This window comes from Parasteatoda tepidariorum, chromosome 3, assembly GCF_043381705.1.
Source record: "Parasteatoda tepidariorum isolate YZ-2023 chromosome 3, CAS_Ptep_4.0, whole genome shotgun sequence".
Lineage (NCBI taxonomy): Eukaryota > Metazoa > Arthropoda > Arachnida > Araneae > Theridiidae > Parasteatoda > Parasteatoda tepidariorum.
Window position 1 is genome coordinate 28,857,148 of NC_092206.1, and position 23,858 is coordinate 28,881,005.

Here is a 23,858-nt window from a genome sequence, read left to right on the forward strand (position 1 = left end):
TTCCTTTGAAAACGTTTATTATTATTATTATTATTATTATTATTGTATTAAAAAACTAAGAAAATGGACAATTTAAGTGTTCTCCTAATGAAGTAGGTCTAAATTTGAGTTACATCTGTTTGCCGGAACAGAAACCGATAAAAATCAAAAGTAAATAAAAACCTTGAAACGAACCAAAACAGAACAAAGAAGCTCAGAAAACACATTTACAAAAATTATTTGGCTGCATTAAAACATGTTCCTGGTTGGACATATTTAGTAAATTGCCATAATTTAGCCTCATTTTGTGAAAAACAATTGAATAAAACATTATTTATAATATAATTACTAATTAAAGATGTTTTCAAAAATCTTACGTTTGTTCTACTGATAATAGAGTTTTTTATCAGCTCATATTCTGTTTTAAATAATTGTAGCCTTTTGTCCCTATCTTATCAGCACAACAGCCGATTTAAATCACACGCACATTTCTTTATATAAATCAGAATAATTGGAATAAACTGATTGAGAATATTCATCAAAATGAAGACAATCGTCGCATTCGCTTTCTTGGCTTGTGCCATTATCTTGGTAAGTTTCCTACATTTACATATGACTAAACGAACTGCTTTATACAAAATATCTCTTCATTTGTTTATAATTGGAAACTGTCTTTGGTGGAAATACAATAAAAAATGCCTACAATATCTTTAAAAGATGTTATACATTATTCGGATAAGCACATCCGAAAATGCTTTTAAAAATGTTGATAGTTGACATTCATTTAAACTAAAATGATGTGACTTTTATTTGAAGCGTAATTGCATGTAATAAGCATTGACAAATTAAATGTAGTTTTCTTAAGACAGTGTTCGAATTTCCTATCAGTGGACGTTTCAACTAACTTAGTTTTACTACTAGGTATATATATATATATACAAGTAATATCGTATTTTGCCTTAGGGTACATACTAATTGTGTTTGAGACCACCACCGCAAGATTTGTTGACAATACAATTTACCGTCACATACTCTTTAAACAGATCGACGTATCTATAATTCTTGATCCAAAAACAAAAACATTGATTATTTGTAGAGCTATGGATATCGTTGTCCTGTATTGCGACAAAGCAGAATACGACATATTAAAAGCATACATAAATAACAAAGATCACAAAGACAGAAACGTTCATTTCGGTGATATGAAAAGCATCATTATCAGTATTGAGACCAAAATAATGATGGTGCTTCTTATGGTACTGAAAGGCGGTCTATTGTTGATTAATTTAGTATTGCAACTTAATCATGCAGACATGACTCCCTGAATTTCAGCAAAACGGAACACAACGCATAAAAATCGATATAGTGAAGCAACATAAGCAATGTATTATGAAGATTACAAAGACAGAGGCTATCGTTCCGGTACAATTGAAGAGCGTCATTAATTAATACTGAGGACAGAATAATGATGGTGCTTCTTATGGTACCGAATAGAGGAGGACTACTAACTAATTTAATATTGTTATTTTATTCTTTTTTATAGAAGAATGGTTATGGCATTGCAATAAAGCGGAATGTAGTGTATAAAATCATAAATAATAATGACCCCTAAGAGAGAGGCGTTTATTTCGGTGATATGAAAAGCATCATCATGAGTATTGAGACCACGACAATGATGGTGCTTCTTATAGTGCCGAAAAGAGATCGAATGTTGTTTAAGTTAATACTGCAGCTTAAAAAAGTAGATGTGACTACCTGCATTGTAACAAAACGGAACAGAACGTATAAAAGCATTAATAAAGAAGATCGCATGCAATACGATCACGAGAAGACACGATTGTTTCAGTGCAATGAGAAACATCGTCATCAAAGATGGCGCATCTTACAGAACCGAAAACGGTCAATTGTTGATTCATTTAATATTACAACATTAATTTATATCTTACAGGTTTCGGCAGAAAAAGATAAGAAATGCAAAGGTAAATCTGACTGTGATGAGGATGAATGTTGCACAAGGATTGTAAGCTTCCTGCCCTCTCGTTGTCAGAAAATGAAAAAAGAAGGTGAGTGTACCCATGAAATGTTACTCAAAATAATTTCTACCATCTTCTACAAATATGCTCATGATTACCAAGTTCTGGTTAAATATCCAATTGTAATTTTTTGGGGAAAGGAAATATTCTAGTATTATTCCTAATACTATAAGAATGTTGTATTTTTAGGTGAATTTTGCTTGACAAATATTTTCGAATTAAGGGAAGGTGACGTGTACCGTTTTTCCTGTCCATGTGCGGGTGATTTAGAGTGCAAACCATCTAAGGAAACAGATGAAAACAATGTAAGTATACAACGATTTGCATGTTAAAAGAATATCGCATGGGTAGTTTTTCGATTAAACACTTGCCGTTTTTGCAGATAACCGAAATCATCCACTGATATTGATCCTCATTTATGACAACTTATCAGTAATTTGTTTTTAAAATCAGTAAACTTTTAACGTTCGTTTCCTGCTGCAATATCATATCTTCTTGAATGAAATTTCTAACAGTCTTAAGACACTGTTTCGTTTTAATAACGAAAAATTTTGAAAAAACTAATTTTAACTTAAAACAACCTTAAATAAACTATATTTTTAACAATATTTAGTTTCATTAACATTAAAGATAAATAAATATTAATTCATATTTAATTAACAATCGAACGAAATTGATTCAAACTAAGTAAAAAAACTGTTTCAAAGGCAATCAGTGAATTAAAAGTGTATTTTTTTTTCAGTCAATATTATTTCATCAGTTAAATCAAACTTAGTTTTCATTTCATCAAGAAGTCGATATACAAATCAATTTTTAATGTTGAATCAATATTTAATGTTAAATCAATATTTAATGTTAAATCAATATTTAATGTTAAATCGTTATTTAATAACAAATTAATATTTAATATTAAATCAATATTTAGTGTCAAATCAATATTTAATGTGAAATCTATACGCAATGTCAAATCAATATTTATTATCAAATCAATATTTAATATTAAATCAGTATTTATTATCGAATCCATATAAAATGTATGTTAAGATATGGATGCACTAATACAATTTCAGAAATACATATTTTGCAACTGTTATGAAAAAAATATAAAACTCCATTGATAATCAACATTTTTAATTAAGTGAAACTAAAAATGAATTTCCTAAATTTTCCACTCCACAAGAATTAATAATTGTGAAAATAAATTAAATACTTCATGAAATTAGGAAAATTTAGTACGTACTATAATTAACCTATGAAATTTGTGCTTTTTAGTAGATAGCCCAGGGCTCGAAAAAACTCAGAAATTTTACCCGTCCCCGAGGACGGCTTGTCCAATAATGCACCCGTCCTCCGCTGAAACTAACCCGTCGCTTTTAAATAAATAAAAACATAATTTTCTCCTATTTATTACAAACATTTATATAAATTGCACAATGAATTAGTCGTTACTAGGATTAAATTCCAAAANCAATGATTTACAGAGGTTTCTGAACAGAAATCTGAAAGGGGTTTTCCATTTAGGTAGATGTTCATAATTGCTTTTAAAGCTTCTTGTTTAAGACCAGTACGTATTGTGTTTTTTTGTAAGTTTATTGCTGCAAAGCCCCTTTTAACCGCTGCAGTACTCCCAGACAGAGAAAACATCAATATATGCGCAGTATGTTGCTGTATTGTGGGTCATTTTGCTGCCTTGTAACTTACAAGACTTTGGAAGATAACAAGAATTGAAAATGTATCACGAACATTAACGGGAAAATGGCCGTCCTCGCGAACATCGGATTCGAGAAATTAGTTGTCCGCGGAGAATTTTTGACAGTCGAAGACGGTCGGACGGGCTGTTTTTCGAGCCCTGAAGCCTACATCCTTATCATAGTAAGCTTACCCAAGTCAAAATTCTTGATGGTCCCATCAAAAAATTTTGACGATTTATGTTAGTTTCAGCGTGATTGATGATGGTCCAACATCATTTAATGGTCGCCATCATCCAACATTTTCCATTACGCGTTCATATGCCATCAAACTTCTATCATTCCTTGTTGGAAAATGCTACTTTAATATGTACTATGATGGTTTACCATTAAATGAAGTTTGATTCTCATGAACCAACAGTCCATGATGGTTCCAACTGCACATTTCCATGATGGTTTATGGGAATTCTTGTTAGTTCTCGGGAATATACCATAAAATCTATTTTTTGTGTCAGACCATCATAAATCAGACCGAATTCCTACATTGGGATGATGGTTGTTCTTGATCGTTCCAACCAGTGCTGCATTGCCCATTAGGCCAGGCTAGGCCATGGCCTGGGGCCCCCAATGATTAAGGGCCCCTTAAAATGGATCTTTTGAAAATAAATTTTAAAAAAGTAAGAAAAACAATGATTTTTTAAAAAACAAATCAATTTCAAATATATATTAATAAAATGCGATATCTTTTTTTACATAATGTTGATCATATTTGTTTATTACTTATTTTAGTTATTATTTATAAGTATTATTGCAGTTTATGCATTATAAGATTTATCAATAATTTTTTAAGTTCAAATTTGTCATTCTAATTTGCGAGATAAAAAATTTATAATTGTTTATCGAATCAGATGTTCTCTGTGAAATTAATTTTGATAAGTTTATTGATCGCAAGAGCAGAAAAAAAAATATTTTTGAAATACCAATTTTATAGTAGCGTTGATTTCGTAAAGTGTTAATAAATTTCAAATTTTTTCAAAATTTTATGATTATTTTTTTAGTTCAAATTTAACAAAATAAAGTAAAATTTAATTTATTATTATTTATTTTTGTTTTAAGTATGCTTTCTTAAATGAAAAGATATATAAATACTTTTGTATTTGAATAAATAAAAAATATAGGAGAAAATATTTTAATCTAAGGGCCCTAAAAATTTGAATGGCCTAAAGCCCCACGTACGCTTAATCCGGCACTGGTTCCAACATTTGATTTCTAGTATGTTGTTGTTGTTGTTTCTAATGCGACTTGCCATACTAGCAAGCCTGCTTGGTGAAACAGAGTAATTTACTATAGAAATTCGCGATGGTCCATAAGGGTACACTACATCTCCATGATGGTTTAATTGAAAGTCCTGTTGGGTCAACAGAAATATACCATCAAAACCATTTGGTTTTGTTCATGTTTCTTTTATAAACTATGGTGGAAACTTCTGATGAACAAAACAAGTTGCTGTTCTTACGTTGGGCCATCATAAATCAATCCGAATTCCTACATTGGGTTAATGGTTACTTATGTTGGTTACCATCAAAAAATATAATGGTTTATGATGGAATTATTGATGGTTACCATCAAGATTATGTTGGCCCATCAATGGAAAACCATCAAAAATTTTGCCTCGCTACTACGTGTCTCCTTCAACTCCACAGTGACTCATAGAAATTTATAATAAGCATATTCATTCTCTTATTAAAAAAAACAATAAGTAAAAATAGTCTAAAGTGGCAATTTCAAAAAGAAAATTCAAAATTTACATTTATACCATAAATACGATTTTTTTTCGGAACTTTATACACCGAATAGCCATTGCATTATGACCACCCTCCATCTATAACAATGAACTCGCCCAGGTTTTCATAGTTTCTCGCCCAGAAACAACGTTTTCATGGGGCACATTAGGACCCATAATCCTCATAGAACAATCCCTGACGTCTGTAAGTTACTTGAACATAGTTGCAGACCAGGTTCACCCATTCATGGTAACAGTTTTTACTGCGGAGGATGGTGTTTACCAACAGGATAATGCATCATGTCATAAGGGTCGAATCGTCGAGGAATATTCCAGTGACTTTCAAGTCATGTCTTGGCCCCCAAATTCACCTGACCTTACTCCAATAGAGCATTTGTGGTCCTACTTGGAAAACCAATTTCGTGCTGCCACGCTACCCCCTTGCAATGTGAGGGAATTGCAGGACCAGTTGGTGAGCGCTTGGTACCAGATACCTCAGACTACCTATCAGCACGTTGTGGAATCAATGCCACGGCGGGTACTAGCAGTTTTGAGGGTTAAAGGTGGTCCTACATATTATTAGCAGGGTGCTCATAATGTAATGGCTCTTCGGTGTATAACTATATATTTGCAATTTTACAATCAAGTGTGATGTTATGCAACTTTATATGAAAAATTCAGTTTACAACGAAACAATTTATAGAGAAATTTTAAGCGTTAAATAACTGAAATGTTCTAAGCCTCCTCTTCCCTGATGATTAGGAGAAGCTTTCTTTTTCATTTAATTCATAGTCTGGCGTCACTGAAAATAACGCTTTCATTCGAAAATTATCGCAAATAATAGTTAAGCAGCAATAAATTACTTTAAATCGTGATTATAGGTTAACAAATTTTACAATTGCTATCTATACGATTACGAGTAATTACGATTACCTCAAGTAATAAAACAATCATGTAATAATAAGCCAAGATTACAATTACATTGATTATTTGTCCAAGCCATTTAAAAATACTGCGAGTTTTGTCGGAAAATATTTATTTCTGCATGAAATTATAAGTTATATTGGTATATACACACAAATGATGTTCCATAAAAATATATAAACTAAACATTAATGACAAAAAAACAATGTACTTTTGAACGTGGTGGTGAGTTATGATTACATGATAACTTATAATCAAGATTCCATGAAATCATTCTTAGTTTTGATTACGAACCATATGATTATATGTAATCAAGATTACATACTATGACGATCACTTAAATGGATGGTAAGCTAATGATATGGCCATGATGGTAATATTAGATTGTATGAATACTTGTAAATATTGACCATATTATTACAAATTTATAAATATTTGAATAGTTTCTTTTGTTATGAGGCTAGATTTCTCAGTCGAATCCTAAATAAGCAGTTTAATTAGAAGATTTGTCCAGAAAGACACAGAATTCTATCATAATTCAGAAAGAAAATAACGCCTAATGTATTTCTTAGGGAAGACACGGTTTACTGACTTGGCGGTACTTGGCAACCATTTTGGTAATAAAATAGTTGTTATGGAAACTTAAGAGTTTCAAAGCGATGGCACAAATATTTACTTAATTTATGCAAGAATAATCTAGAATCGCGTCGAAAGTTCTGGTGTTTTGTCGCCAAACCTATATAAATGGGAATGTGCCTTCCAACGAATGCGTACTCCTGATACAATATGATTACTTATAATCACTATTATTATTGTAAACAAAATAACTGTTGTTAACAACTTTTTACTTATTACTTTTACGAATGCAAATATTAAATGTAATATTTCAAGTGTGATATTTTAATTTATTTTTAAAGGTTGTCAATTTCTTGAAAGATAAGTGTCAAGCAAAGGAATAATGATCTTCCAAGAAGATTAAGCCCTGAAATGTCATCTTTTGATGGGCCCTAGTAAAAATGAGAATTAAAAGAATCCAAAAATCCAGCATATTCTTTGTTTCATCAACTGAAAACAATGACTACATGTGCCACATTTTTTTTTTTAGTTGAAAAATAAAAACTGTATTTTTAAAATGAATTCTAAATATTCATTTCAATAAAATTGTGATTTTTTTTAAACTATTCCTTGATTTGTTCACTTGATTATTTATTTATGAAATTCATCATTTTTTAAAAAAAATAAATAAGAAATAAAAGGAAGAAAGTAAAGAAAATGGACGAATATTTGAAAAAAGGGATGTATTTCTCAGTTAAGTCTATTTTGAAAAATATAATGAAAAGAAATGTACATTGAAAGATCGATTGTTAGTATGCATCTCACTACTTTTCGTTTGACATCTTTAATCTTCTTACGGAATAGAAGGGCTAGTTCATTCCCCTCTTAGCTACGATTTCCCTCCTCATGACGTCACGCTACCCACAGATCTAGGCGATCGCAAGCAATGATATTATGAAAACTTTGTATCATTCTCTCTGTAAAAATAAGTTCGACTTTTTCTTGATATTAGCTTTCAAACTTTATGCAATTAACATATTTCCTTTCAAAAACATAGTTTTGAAAAATTTTCTTGACCAAAATAATAAATTAAATACCATTTCAAACTAATAAAAATATTTTACTAGCTGTCGTAAATGACGCTATAAATACTTTATTTTTAAATTTTCAGTCTTAACTTTTATTGTTAAGAAAAAATTTAATGCATATATCGACACTTTTTTAGCTACATATTGTTCGATAACAATAATTTGTAAAGTCCGGTTAAATTTAGAATCTTGATTTTAAATGCCGTTAATGGCAATTTGTTTATACTTAATCATTAGGAAACAACAACCTTAAGCGCTAATTAGTCAAATAAAATAACTTAGGTTCATAAAAATATTAGAAATTTTACAATTGTTTATAGGTATTTAAATTTAAAAGAATATAATTATATTTAAAAAAATAATTACATTATAATTAAAAAAAACTAATAAATATTTAGAATAACTACGTTATGAAACTAGGAGAATTTTAACTATTAATTATCTATACTTTTAATTTAAGTTTTTATTTTCATTGAATCATTCATTTTTTAATTTCTTCGTCTGCCTTCTTTTTTTTTTGAAGTAGCTGGGCGGTTTCAATTTAGTTGGAGAATTCTTATAAAAGTTCTGAAATGCAAAATAAGCGTATTGCGGTCTTTTTTACTTATAAATTCTATGATGACATTTTGGGCCGGGATAGCCTGGTCGGTAGGGCACTGGGCCCATGTCCGAGAGTTCCTGGGTTCGAACCTCGCCGGCAGTTGGTGACTGATGCACGTTAAATTCTGTCGAGTCGCAGAGTCCTCCATGTTCCCATAACAAATCAATACCTCTGGGGGTACTGGATTGGAGGTCGATCGTTCTCTGATTCAGGTCAAAATTACGATCTGTGGATGAATGAATGGATGTATGGATGGGTCCGCCATATAAACGGGTGTGACGAGACGGCTGAAAAACGAGAAACACTATCTCTGCCTTAAATTGCTCGGCTTCGCCAAGCTGGCTTGCTAATGTCGCAAGTGGCATTAGAAACAACAACAACATGATGGCATTTTTGATTTTCTGTTCCATGCACACTTTAAAAACTTTTCTCAAATTCCTGAAACGTTTCCATCCATGCTGCTGATGGAACAATTAGTCCTCCTTTAGATAAAAGAGCACTTGATAGAGTTAGAGCAATTTCAAAATCATTCTAATCGGCAATCCAAGCAAACGATTTTTCATATCATCTTCATAATCTTATTTTAAAAAATGCTTACTGCATATTCGTTCATATGTGTCATTTCGTTTGCAATGTTGAAGCCATTCTTTTACATAGTTGTTCATTTACTTTAGGGAACACGTGGAAAATTATATTTTTTCCTTTTGTGTTTCTATCTGAATTTTTGTAAGTTGCAACTGTCATTTCATAAATAATTTTAAATTTTTGTAATTCACTTCACAAAACTGAGAAAGATCACTATAGGAAACAAAGAATGTCTTGGAATATGTCACAAAAAAAGAATGCTCCAATATTAGTTAAAGCCAGTTAGACCGAACGCTTCGTTCTTGAAGTAAAAGCTCAAGCTTTGCGCCACCGTGACGTCAGAGGCGAAAATCGGAGGTTTGGCGAGGCGAGAGTTTTTTCTGGCTCTGCAGGATGTTGATAAGTTATTTGTGGCATCGGAATGGCACTTTAACCCATTGTCCGAACTTAGCACCCAGTAATTCCCTTATTTGAAGAATATTTTGCCAGCTGACGATTCAGCGATAACGACGAGGTGAAAGACGCTCAGTGCTTTTATTTTCGTTTATCCCCCCACACCCTAACTGAATGAATTTCGGTAATTCTAAAAAGTAGAAAACCTTTGGAATTACTATCGTAAATAATTATATTGTGATGTAACCAAGTCAATTTTAAGATCAATAACTTTAGTAATAATTTTTCAATTGTGAAATATGTTACATAGGGCGCTACATAGGGGGGCAAACTCTCTGTCACCTGAGTAATTTGATCCTCAAAGGACGAACGCCGCCATGTAGGTGGCTTGATAATTACTTACTCTGGATTCAATGCCACGTATAAGACAGCGAAAATCAATTTATTATTTTCAACACCCTAATTGATGTCTTACAGACTTAACTTAGTAATAATCTATTGTATAATTATAATTTATATTATGTGTATTTATATCTGGTGGGAAGAAAATTTGAAATATCTCTAAAGGCACAAATTTTAAATTTAGAAAAAGTAATTTTAGAGTAAACCTAAAGCAAACCATGAAGATTCAAATGCAGAAAAAAATAATTTTATTTTTAATTATCAAAATTCAACGAAATTATGTCAAGAATTAGTTTGGATTAAGCTGAAGAAAGTTATCCTGCAATAATCTGTTTGTATTATGGCATTTTGAAAAAGCATTTGAAATTTCATAGTTTTCTCTAGATTTATTAAAGCTCACTTTTCTCCAAATTTTAAAATAAGAATGGAGGGGGAAAAGAATTCGCCATGACAAGTTTCTCGCTTGGTACAGCATCCTCTTAAGAAACACCATAATGAAATAGATTTGATTTACTTTTCTGTGAAATTAATCTTACGCGAAACTGCATCCTATCAACATATACAATTAAAATAACTGATGTAAAATAAGTATTTAAAATTACAAGGCAATTTTTTTTAGTTTAACATTTCACCTTATTGTAAAATAATCCTCTTTGGCCATAAAAATTAATCGTGTTTTTATAGCAAACAAAAAATTTTAAAATAATTAAAAAGAATCAAACGGACAGCTTTGTAGGGAAGTTGCAATATAATTATCATTTCCGAAAAATATTATAACTGAGCTATATTTGTTTTATATTATTATTTTTTGTCCTCAATAAAGAAGTAGCAGAGCAAATTAATTTAAATTGAACGAAATCCTGACTAAAATAAGTAACCTCTTAAGTTAATAATTTTAGATAATATAGAAACTGTCTTTTTTGTGCAAAAAGCAAAAACATTTGTTTACAAAAAGAATGAGATTGGCGAACATAACAAGCAGAAGGAAAAACCGCCTTTGTTATAAATTATGAATAACCTTTCACCCAATATTGTTTGTCAACAAGTATCTCTTAATTGGAAAGACAAAACTTTAGTTGGTTTTTCCTAACTTAAATATCAATTTGGAATCCCTAATATGTTCTTTTCTAACTTCATTTTAGACAATGATTATAAAGAGCCGTAGTGGCTCAAGGGATAGAGCACTCGCCTCCCAGTCAGGTGACCCGGATTCAAACCACAGCTATGATTGGTCGATACGAATTTCACACCCGGCAAGCAAAGACTGCAGTGCTAATATTAAATATCATCAGTGGAGAGATCATGGGTTTAGAGTCCCCTCAGGTTAACCATGGGAGGCTTCCGTGGTTTTCCTCTCCATGTAACGCGAATGCGGATTAGTTCCATCAAAAAGTGTTGCACGGTAGTAAAATTTCTCCCAATATTTGATCCAGGAGTTCCTTTGTTTTCTAGATTGGGTTCAAAATTACAAGGCTAAGGAGTTGAACATTAGTAGCCGTAAACTTGAAATTAGGTCGGCTGTTCAACAACAGTTATAAAATAAAATGATTCTAAAATATATATAGGGCAGTCATTAAGGAGTACCCGGTACGAATATTGAAAATGTATCAAAATTAAATATTCTCAAAAATGAAATATGCTTTAATATGCTTAATGCTTCAAAACATAAATTTTTATCTTTCATAAATTCTACTTATCCTGCATTTTAGTAGAGTTTAAAATTAGTTATTTTATTTAGAAAAAGTAAAATAAAATTCAATTAAAACACGAATATTTCATGCAAAATATAGTCTCCATACGATAGCACTGAAAAGTTTTTTACTTTATGTAATAGAGAGAAAAGTTTTAGCTGCAATAAACTTAAAAGCAAATCTGAGTTCTATTCTTTAAGGAAGAACATGTTTTGAAAATAAAAAATAAAAAAAAGATATAATTTCGGAAATTGTTCTTTTCATTGATAAGACGAAAAGAAAGATAATCGAGTCACAGATTAGTAATCTACGAGTGAGAAATGAGTGAAACAGACATCAATTCTAAATATTAAAATTCACCTCCATTTTTAAAGGTATGTCTAGTCTAATTATAAGTTTTTTTGTACTTATGTGAATGGTTAAAGCTTAAATACTATTATTTTAAATGTGACATCCCTCTTATTATCTGATAAAATATTTCTGTTATTGTTTTGACTAAAATATTAAGTCAACGAGATTTACATACAGCAATACCAACGAGATTTACCATTACCGAGATTACGAGTTTACCACTGGAGCAATGTGGATGCCGTTATAAATTATTGAAAATGTATTTAGGTGGATTTTTTTTTAAAGAATAGCTGAAATTTCGCTAAGCGCGTGATAAAAGTTAGAGATGCAAGCTCAATAATAATGTATGCTTCGAGTTCAAAGTTCAAACGATTTCTTGTTGAGTTCTTATTCAGTTATTAAATGATTATGCGCTTAATTGTGTGAAATGCAGAACTTTTATATACCCTTTTTTAAACGACAGGTAATTTGATAATTACTTCGATATAGACAAAAACAACCTTTATTTACCATTTCCAAAAATAAATAAATTTAAATAAAAAAAAGAGGTAAGTGATATTTCAGGAATCTTCTTTTTAGTACTGACATAAAGAATATACGTTATCAAAATTTAGAGTTTTCAGTCTTTTTATCCACTACCCAATGTCTAATTCTCACAATAATAATGCGTAGATATTAAATGTGTAGATCTGGGGATTGTAACAAAGCGTAACAAAATGAATTTTCAAAACAATTCTTTGAAATACTAACAGTTTCGAAGGACTCGTTACCCTGTGTTAAGCACTCATCGATGCTGCCATAGATCATTAGCAATGATGTTTAATAATAATGACTACCGTGCACTAGAAATAAAGGTTCCAAAACATGCCACGATAACATTTTCTTTTTTTTTAGACCTTACTAGTCCTCTATTCTGATAAGCTTCGTAAAATTGAAACCGCAGTGAAGCAGAAATTTAATTCCAGAAAACTGTCTAGTGTTCCTAATAGAGCTGCCATTTAGTGTATAAACAATTAATCTAAAAATATATTTACATTAAAATACTAATAAACACTAATATCCCTTCCATACATTGATGATATTTCCACCCCGTGATTGTACATCTAATGGAACCTGACCCTGAAATATAATCTAAAAATTCTAGGTAGATAAATGTTCAGTGACTTAACAAAAGAGCTTTTTAAAGATAAGATTTGTTTCAAAGATTTAATTTCTATTTCCATTGTTACATATTTTTGAACTTCATAAGATCAATATGTAAAAAAAAAATATATTTATCTTTTTAAAACCAGTCATTTCCTGACCTTTTTTTATTAAAATAGATTTTTTTTTAATGAAATTTGAAATGGTTGGCTAAAAAATGGATTTTCAGTTATCTGATAAGTTTTCAGTCTAAAAAAGAAAGAACAGCTAATAAATAATAGAATTTTTATATACAAAAATCTTTTTTGGAGTTCTGTAACGGTCAGTAAACCCTTAGTCTTTTTTTTTTTTAAAGAAAAAAATGGAATAGTGTTTTTTAAACTAGATCGAGTCTTCTTCCTCTTTTATTTTTCCCGCTTTGCCCCAAAACAGACAACTAAATCATCTTCGCTTTCAAAAAATATTTTTGATAAAAAAAAAAAAATATCATTAAATGCATTTATTTACGAAAATAAACATGGTAAAACTAGTTGAGGAGTTGTATTTAGGAAAACCAATGATATAATACGTTAATTAATAGAGACAGTTATTTACAGATGAGCTAAGTGTAATTAATAACATACTAGAGCACAAATGAAACAAGTGTTAAAATGAATTTTTAGGAAAAACCTTGACCTTGCACAATTTAGTATACTTAATAAATATAATTTAGATACTTAATAAAATTCTTATTTTTCTTTAAAATAATGTAATACAAATTTTTATTTTATGTTCTAATTCTTCAATAAACTTAAACATTATAATAACAAAGTTCTACGAAGGAATTTTGAGGAAAATAAGCCCAGTAACGCACTATATACCATCTTCAAAAACCTCGCAATGCAAGATGAATAATTCTTAGAAAGGCGTGAGCGGAAATTTTAAGTGAAACTTCCTTTTTACGTCAATTTTCTTTTAAATGCACTCTTGCAATTATTTTCGTCAAGAGTAAAAATTACACTCTTTAATTGGGAGGGACTATAATTTGCAAAAAAATTAATTTTACAAAAGCATTGAAATCTAATTAAAATATTCAACTAAACGATGAAACAAATATTGTTTTTCATGCTCACAGAGCAGACACTATGGGTTCAATAAGTTTTAATTAATTTTCTTTTAAATTTCACAATTTTACACATAATATTTTTATTGCTATTATAATTTTTTATTGATTAGATAATAAAATCGAACTTCTGTGGAAGTTTAAGTTTATTATTTAATTAATTAAAAATCAACCATGGTCTCAATATAGAGATAAATTTTCATTTTTTAATTAACAAATGATATTACTATTATTTAAGTAGTGTCTAATAAAAGTATTAAATTAAAACAAAAACATTCAGCCATTTTTCTATAGAAACATTGTTCCCAACGCTGCAGAATATAAAATCAATCATTAATGGATTGAATAATTCTTTTTTTGCATACTTTTTAGGTATGGCAATGAGTCCATTCGTTCTTTTAACTGTTCTGTTCATGCCAACAGCAGTTTTATGCAAGGACTTTTTCACCGCTGCTGTATTTGAACATCAAACAAGGGGCTCTGATGTGGCTGTAAAAAATTTACAGGAGGCGATGAATAGAAATTTGAAGCTGTATGCAAAAGCGGCATCGATAGCTTCCCAAAATGTGAGAAATGTGTATTTATATATTATTTCTCGATATAACATAAAAACATAATTGTCAGTAATAATATCATAATATCAGTTTTCCATTGTTGTCGGGGCATTTTTATTAGCCGTAAAATCACATGGTAGGATCCAGTTTTCCCACATGAATTTTAATTAATTAAAGTCATAAATTAAAAAAAGTCATAAATCTTTATTACATTTTGTTTTTCCATTGTTTTTCCATCAAAAAAAGTTTGTATCACTAATTGAAAGGTTTTTTTTACTAGTAATATTTCTTTTTTTTATTCTACTCTGCGATTATTATGTTTGAAATTTTGATTGTTTTCTAAATTAAGAGTTTAAGACTTTAAGAGTTGTTTATTTATTATAACATAATTTTGTGACGTTACCTTGTTACGTTACACTTTAAGACAAACTTATTTAAGTCTGTATACATACATCAATAGACTATGTATACATCGATGTTGTTGTTGTTGTTGTCGTCGTATGCTATTAAGGCAAAAGGGGTGCGCTTTCTTCTTGATATTGCATTGATGAAAAACATATAAATAAACAGGGGTTTCTTTTTCACATATTTTTTAACTTCTAACTGCCTGAATTTCAAATTCGATTCTTGTTCTTCTGTATTTTTTAGTTATTGTCTGTAAAAAACTATTTGTATATACAAAGTATTTTTTACTTTTTTTTCCATTTCTCTTACATCTTAAGACATACAAAAATGAACACGTTTTTTGTGAAATTAGAACATGTGACGAAACAGTTAAGCATTCATTATGAAAATCAATGATATATTGACAGTTAAATACTTTAAACTAATAAACCGGTCTCCAAACTTAATAACTGCTTTACAATTATAATTTTTTGATGCAAATTACATCAATAAACTATTATAAATTACAGTCAAAGAGATTCGTTGAATGATTAAAAACTTAACTATCAGCTTCGCGCACACATTTTATATAATATATCAGTCTGTATAGTAAATACGATTCGTATCATATTTAGTAGATACCTTCAATTTTAAATGTTACTTTAAAAAAGAATTAATACCAAAAATTATTTTTGCTCACTAATTAAACCTTAATAGAATCAATGAAAGAAATGTTCAAACGTGAAATTGTGCACAAGCGTAAGCAGAACGAATTCTCTTTAGTACACATATTTTAAGAGAACAATTTCAACTTTTGTAGGAAAGAAAACTATTCATGTCAATTATTGCAAGGAAGTCATCGGGTTTGGTAAATGGTAGAGAAAATGGGGCTTCACCCTTTAGTTTCGAAAATAAGTGTTGTATTGCAAAATAAGAAAAATACATAACTCAATAAATAACAGTAATTAGTTCTGTTTTTCAAAAAAAAAATTTCACCATTTTGCTGACTTAATAAGGGTACAAAATCATGAAATATGCTTACTCAAAAGGCTCCCTTGTTCACTTGACTTTTTATTTGCTAAAGAAATTACCTTACAGTGATATATTTTTCAAAATACGGGGCAATATATATTAGTGATTTTTGGAATATAAAAATAAATGCAATTGCAAGTTGTAATTAACAAGTTATTTGAACTCTTTTGCATGCATTATGATGCTTTTAATAATCTGTGGAAAACTCCTAGAATAATTGGTATTCATACTCGTTGTTCGTTTTTTTTTTTNTTCATTTTTTTTATTTTTTTTTCTTTTTTTTTTTGTTTACTGTGAAATGCTTACTATAAGATTAAAAAATTTAATGCGAAAAATTAAGAGGATTGCACGAAATCATCAACTAACTTATTTATTCAAAAAAAAATACTCCTACACAATGTGATTGAAAAGTTCTGTAAGCTTTACCTTCAAGAGACAACATAAAGTGAACAATTCATGTTACTTTTTACTTAAAAGCGAAAAAGATTATGTGATTTTACACTGAAATGATTTTGCAAGTCCTTATGTAAAGACTTGTAAAATTATTTCCCCCACACATTCACATTAAAAAATATGTATATTTTGGTACGTAAATGAAAATAATAAAAATAATGATATTGACATTATTTAAGTGTAAATGATGAAAATAAGCAATAAAATATTCCTTGCATTTAAGACTTATGTTCAAAAAATAAACCTACAAACGCAAATGAATATAATTATAATAATGATCTATTCACTATTATATCACTATTCTGTCACTATTATATCACTATTCACTATTATATCACAATATCACTATTCTTTTACGTATCAATGAGGAACATATTCTTAACGTTTAAAAAATGATGCATAGTAAATTTCTACAAATTATTATTTATTAAATTATTTATTAAATTATTAATTATTATTATTTATTAAATTATTTATTAAATTATNCCATTGTTGTCGGGGCATTTTTATTGGCCGGAAAATCACATGGTAGAATCCAGTTTTCCCACATTAATTTTAATTAATAAAAGTCATAAATATATTGTTTTCCTATAAAAACAAATTTATCATTAATTAAAAAGTTTTTTTTACTAGTAATATTTATTTTTTTTATTCTACTCTGCGATTATTATGTTTGAAATTTTGATTGTTTTCTAAATTAAGAGTTTAAAACTATAAGAGTTGTTTCTTTATTGTAACATAATTTTATGATATTACCTTGTTACGCTACACTTTAAGACAAACTTATTTAAATCTGTATATGCGTCAATAGATTATGTATACATCGATTTGTTGTTGTTGTCCAGCAAAGGGGGTGCGCTTCTTCTTGATATACATACATCGATGAAAAACATATTAATAAACAGGAATTTCTTTTTCACATACTTTTTAACTTTTATCTGCTTGAATTTCAGATTTGATTCTTGTTCTTCTGTATACTTAAGTCATTGTCAGTAAACAATGTGTGTGTATAAAGAATTTTTAATTTTTTTCCACTACTCTTACATCTTGAAACTTACAAAAATGAACACGTTTTTTGTGAAATTAAAACATGTGACGAAACAGCTAAACATTCATTATGAAAATCAATGATATATTGACAATTAAATGTTTTAAACTAATAAACCGGTCTCCAAACTTAATAACTGTTTCATAATTATTATTTTTTGGTGCAAATTACACCAATAAACTATTACAAATCACAGTCAAAGAGATTCGTCGAATGATTAAGAACTTAACTATCAGCTTCGCGCACACATTTCATATAATACACCGAAGACCCATTACATTATGACCACCCTGCTAATAACATGTAGGACCACCTTTAGCCGTCAAAACTGCTTGCACCCGCCTTGGCACTGATTCCACAAGGTGCTGCTAGGTAGTCTGAGATATCTGATACCAAGCGCTCACCAACTGGTCCTGCGATTCCCTCACATTGTGAGAGGGTAGCGTGGCAGCACGAATTTGGTTTTCCAAGTAAGACCACAAATGCTCTATTGGATTAAGGTCAGGTGAATTTGGAGGCCAAGACATGACTTGAAAGTCACTGGAATGTTCCTCGACGATTCGACCCTTATGACGTGAAGCATTATCCTGTTTGCAAACACCATCCCCCGCAGGAAAAACTGTTGCCATGAGTGGGTGAACCTGGTCTGCAACTATGTTCAAGTAGCTTACAGACGTCAGGGATTGTTCTATGAGGATAATGGATGATAATGTGCCCCATGAAAACATTGCTCCTGGACAAGAAACCATGAAAACCTGGGCGAGCCCATTGTTATAGATGGAGGGTGGTCATAATGTAATGACTCTTCGGTGTATATTAGTGGTTTTTAGAATGTAAAAATAAATGCAATTAACAAGTTTAAAAAAAATTAAGTTCGAAAGGCTTTATTTGAATTCCTTTGCATGCATTATGATGCTTTTAATAATCTATATAAAACTCCTACAATAATTGGTATTCACACTTGTTGTTTTTTTTAGATTGAAATGCTTACTATAAGATTAATAAATTTAATGAGAAAAAATAAGAGAATTGAGCGAAATCATCAATTAACTCACTTATTCTAAAAAATAAAAATACTCCTACAAAATGTGACTGAAAAGTTTTGTAAACTTTACCTTTTAGAGACAACACAGAGCTCATAAGTTTCTTTTCACTTAAAAGAAAAAAAGATGATCTGATTTTACAAGTCTTTATGTAAAGACTTGTAAAATCATTTCCACCAAATATTCACATTAAAAAATATGTATAATTCCGTACGTAAATGAAAAAAAAATAATAATGAAATTGACATTATTTAAGTGTAAATGATGAACATAAGCCATAAAATATTCCTTGCATTTAAGGCTTATGTTCAAAAAATAAATGTACATACGCAAATGAATATAATAATAATAATGATCTTAACACTATTCTGTTACGTATAAATGATGAATATATACCTTAAAATATTCTTAACGTTTAAAAAACTGTGCATAGTAAGTTTCTATAAATATGTAATGTAAAAACATGCTTTATGTTCTGTCTTGATAAATAAAACTGCTATTTTTTGAAGAAAAAAATGCTTTTTTTTTAAATTTATTTTTTGTTTTTATTCAAGTATTAACTTAAATGTCTCAATTTCAGGGAGTTGACATTCTTGTTTTCAATGAGTATGGATTGATAGATGATCCAGAAAATCAAGGAGAGATGGGACGATACGCTGAAAATATCCCAGATCCTACGAAGCAAAAGTCTAATCCTTGTATTGAAGATCATAACAATAGAATCAGGCTTTCGACAATAAGCTGTTTAGCAAGAGAGAACCATATGTATGTTGTTGCAAACTTGATCGATGTTCAAGAGTGTGATGAGTTTTGCCATGAAAATGATGTTGAAAACTGCGCAAGTGAATGTCCTAATGATGGTGTTTTCATATACAATACGAACGTTGCATTCGACAGAGAAGGAAATCTGATAGCGAAATATCATAAAATGCACCCATATTTTGAAAGTGCCGACACAGCGCAACCAAATTTCGTCACCTTTGATACTGAATTTGGAAAATTTGGACTTATTATATGTTTTGACTCTGTTTTTGGTGAATCTGTGGAATTAGCGCGTGAATATGGTATAGATACAATGGTGTTTCCGACTTATTGGTTTGATAGCATCGCAGTTCTGAATGCAGTTGAGCTCCAACAAGCTTGGGCCTTGGCGAATAATGTAAATTTTTTGGCAGCTAATGCCCAATACGCAGAAACGGGATCTTTGGGTAGTGGAATATTTTCAAAGGACTCAGGATATTTGGTATATACATATGACAATGATGGAGATTCTAAGCTTTTGATGGCAAATCTCAAAATAAAAGAAGATGCTGAAGTTCCCGATATTAGTTCAATCATTGTAGTCAGAGAAGATATTGCTTTTCTCAAATCTGAAGAAACAGGATCTAATTTCCCAGCAAACTGTTTTAAGGAGTCTGTCGGTCCGGCCAAAAGCATTAATGACTACAGATGCATTAGACCTATGACAGAAAACTTCACGATAACTAAACTAAGCGATCCCTCTGGAGAAATTGAATCTTGCAATAACGGATTCTGTTGCTCCTTGAAGTATTCTACCGATGGCTTGGAGGATGAAATTTATCTAGCAACATTCAATGGTACCAGTAATGTTAAAAACTTCTATTTCTGGTGGGAAGAAACTTGTTTGTTAATCAGGTGTGATCCTTTCAACGGTAAAGAATGCGTAATGCAACCTACCACTTCCAAGACAGTGTTTAAGAGTTTAGAAATGAGGGCGAAATTTGAAGCTGAGAGAATTTATCCAACTGTAACCAAGAACTATTATCGGTTAGCACCAAAGGAAGAATGGACGGTCGAAACTATTGAGACTGAAACCATTTTAAGATTTCATTCAATCTTCGAGACACCATTGGTAAAAGTTGCTTTAATGGGAAGAAACTATAAACGTGACCCACCATTTATACCATTTAATGCTCCAAGAGGATCAGGATTATCTTTCTTCGCTCCTTAATATGATCTATTACAATTGAACTATATTATTTTCCTGTTGATAAAGCGTTGATGTACTATTAATAAAATTAATGTAACATACATCAAACATTTTTTTAATGAAAATAACTGAACCTAATCAAAACTTTTCTATCACTTTAAAAACAAGCAGTTTCTGATATCTTTTCAACTAAAATTTTGTGGGTAAATTTTCAGCTATCTTGTCGCATATTTTTTCATTTAAAAAAGAACTAAGAGAAGTGCTGAGATTTTGTCATACTTACCGATATGGAAAAAATGTTGCCAGAGAGTGTGGAGCCTTATAACCAATAAACTGTAACATACAACTAGTAATTTTGCAAACATATCATTCTTAAAAAAATCATATTTATTTTAATACAGAAATATTCCGCAACTCTTACACATTCTTTGTTATTATAATTTATAACACCAAGAAAAAATATTCTTCTCATGCTTACGTATTAGTTTTAGATCTTGTTAAAGATAATAACATTTCATTAAATTCAATTTTTGTTTATTGTAATTTTGTGTCTAATACCATAAAAAATATAATTTCCGAGGGTGGAAAGTTATGAGCATTTAAAGAGATAAACAGATCGCAACAGACAACTTATAAACGAAATTTCAGCATATTAGCCATTTTATTTATAGACAAAATTAATTATGAAAAATGCCGAGTGTTAACATCATAACAATTGTGTTTGTATTCGCCCTGATTTGATCAATTTCTTTTTCATAACATTGGTTTATGCATTAGTTTTTCTCTACATGAAACTTTTGTCTATATATAAATTGTAATAACGCGCAAGCATTTAGTGAAATTATAGTTTTAAGTGACAGAATTATTCATTATTTGATCAAAAAACTTTATCAGCTTCAAAAAAAATGCAGAGGGAAATAAAACGACGTGTTTTAAGCGCTCAACAATAGGTGCCCTTTCTGTAGACTGCCATACATGAACGAGAAGGCACAAAAGTTATTTGAAATATAAAACGTAAAGTTGCCAACTAAAAATGAAAAATAAAGGGGGAGAGACAAAACTAGATGAGGTGATGTGACTGGGGATTAGGGGGAATTATTTTGGCATTCTCGAAAATGAATTTAAGTCCAAAACTACCACAATGTGCAACAATTGATTACTTATCGTATTCCTTAAGTTGTAATCTTATAGCGCGTCCGGTTAGTTCGATGTAAGCAAATTTACACTGGCAAAGTATGTGGTAAATTCCCAGCCGATTTTCAAAACTAACTTAAATTGAATTTTTTTAAAGGACGTCTGGCAAGTCTAGAAAATGGGTACCTATATTTCAGCCTCATGTTTCAGAGATGTCGATTTAGTTTCCACCTACATATTTTTTAAGCCTATGAACCTATGATGCTTTTTAATCAAATAATAACTTCCCGCTTCAGTTTTGTGGAGTTATTTATTTTAGAATGATTCATTAATTTTGAATTCTTTCATTATTTTAAATGATACTGCTAAAAAATGAATTAAATATTAAAAAAATAATTGAGGAATCTGTTCTATCGTAAAATTATTTCTAACAAAATGTGTGTTTTCTTCATTTTCTTTTCAAATAGATCGACGTTTGTTTTTGTTAGTGCCTTAGTCGTTCAAATATTTGTAGTGCTTAATAGACAGTGTTAGAGGTAAATTTCCTTATTGTCATGTGATACTTTTATTTTATTCTAAAATTAAGAAGGGCAGATAAAAATTTTAGATCTTAGAATTTGGATTATTAAACTATGCGTTTACAAAGGGTGTGATTAAGCGAAATCTTCTATATTTATAACCAAGGTAAGGGATATCACACCAAATATCCAAGTATCCCTATTCTTGATGGGATTCCGGATATTTTTTTTTTTAATTATTCCTTTATTATACAAATCTAAGTTATGTCGTGAAGGACTTAGGAACTCCACGAACAGTAAAATTTGTTATTATTCAGAAAAATTATAGTTTGAAAAAATACGTTTTAAAACTGCTGGTGACTGAGCTCTTTCGAGTCTTATTCTACCACTACAATTAATTAGCTGTGATAAGTAGGATTTTATATTACGTTAAACAGACAGATATATAATGAACAAGTTGAAGGTATTCCTATTTGTTTTCTTTTTATTAGTTTTACTTGTTATTGCAACTAAACTGGTTGTTAGAAAGAAATATAATAAATACACCAATATTTTTTGGACATAAATTCTCGAATTTACTTTCAATAATCCTATAAATATGAATTTATACTTATTTATGTAAAGATCTTATTTGTATTATGGACTAACTCTATTGTTAATTTTGAGATGCAGAGAGTCAAAATTTCTCAAAAGTGAATAGAAAAATCGCAAGTAGATACTTATTTATAACAGTTGTGTGCATTAAATAGGCTTTTGTGCGCTTAATCACTGTTTACAATTATTTTCCAAAACGACCAATTTCCAGTTAATTAAAAGCAATTGAATTTTTTTTGTACTTATCTCTCTATAATAAAATATTTTAAGGACGGTTGCCGATACCGCTGCTGTTTTGGGTGTACAGTTTAACGCTACATTTATCTTTACTGCGAAAAAACTATAGATTTTAGAAACTTGAAAATACTATGTTATGTAGAAAAGTGTACAAGAATTACGATGGAAAAAAAAAAATTTTTTTTTTTTTTTTTTTTTTTTTTTTTTAGTTTGCTTGAAAATTATTAACTGATAAACTTGTTAAAAAAATACCATGCAGACCACTCTACAGGGCCCAAGAATGCGACTACAAAATTGAAATTCGGCAAACTGAAAGGGTCGGATTTGTTTATGAGCTTGAAACAGAGTTGTTGTTTTTTTTTAAAAAATCCAATTTATCCGACAGTTATTGCGATTTTAATTGCTTCTTGTGATTTTTTTTCGCTTTATGTTACATTTTGCCTTGCTGCTCCAAATCTATGAGATTTGGAAACTTAAAATTACGAAGGCGTGTCGAAAAATGTTCAATTTGTTTGATGGAATGAAAGAAATACGATTTGTTTATTACAGGGATGAGAGTAGTCAGAAAGTAAAAAAGAGGAAATCAAAAAAA

The 23,858-nt window shown here is 29.9% G+C and overlaps 3 protein-coding genes across 3 annotated transcripts in view; all 3 read left to right on the forward strand.

Moving 5' to 3' along the window:
- The first annotated feature begins 428 nt into the window (after positions 1 to 428).
- Positions 429 to 7,588, forward strand: LOC107445465 (toxin CSTX-20-like). Its single transcript, XM_016059856.3, has 4 exons — positions 429 to 570; positions 1,928 to 2,042; positions 2,202 to 2,317; positions 7,325 to 7,588. Exons 1-4 carry the CDS (start codon positions 523 to 525, stop codon positions 7,364 to 7,366), a joined length of 321 nt encoding a protein of 106 aa, XP_015915342.1. The 5' UTR covers positions 429 to 522; the 3' UTR covers positions 7,367 to 7,588.
- A 3,501-nt stretch (positions 7,589 to 11,089) lies between these two features.
- On the forward strand, positions 11,090 to 20,886 carry LOC107445464 (biotinidase). Its single transcript, XM_016059855.3, has 3 exons — positions 11,090 to 12,096; positions 14,691 to 14,884; positions 19,413 to 20,886. Exons 2-3 carry the CDS (start codon positions 14,693 to 14,695, stop codon positions 20,802 to 20,804), a joined length of 1,584 nt encoding a protein of 527 aa, XP_015915341.2. The 5' UTR covers positions 11,090 to 12,096; positions 14,691 to 14,692; the 3' UTR covers positions 20,805 to 20,886.
- A 126-nt stretch (positions 20,887 to 21,012) lies between these two features.
- Positions 21,013 to 23,858, forward strand: part of LOC107445458 (biotinidase-like) — a 12,411-nt gene continuing 9,565 nt past the window's right edge. The window contains exon 1 of the mRNA XM_021145373.3: positions 21,013 to 22,453. The gene's annotated coding sequence lies outside the window, so the exon portion shown is untranslated. The remainder of the gene's footprint in view (positions 22,454 to 23,858) is intronic.

Coding starts and splice junctions, on each gene's coding strand:
- LOC107445465 (XM_016059856.3), top strand. CDS start 523: ATGAAGACAATCGTCGCATTCGCTTTCTTGGCTTGTGCCATTATCTTG. Junction 571..1,927: donor TGGCTTGTGCCATTATCTTG/GTAAGTTTCCTA, acceptor TATATCTTACAG/GTTTCGGCAGAAAAAGATAA. Junction 2,043..2,201: donor TCAGAAAATGAAAAAAGAAG/GTGAGTGTACCC, acceptor TTGTATTTTTAG/GTGAATTTTGCTTGACAAAT.
- LOC107445464 (XM_016059855.3), top strand. CDS start 14,693: ATGGCAATGAGTCCATTCGTTCTTTTAACTGTTCTGTTCATGCCAACA. Junction 14,885..19,412: donor CATCGATAGCTTCCCAAAAT/GTGAGAAATGTG, acceptor TCTCAATTTCAG/GGAGTTGACATTCTTGTTTT.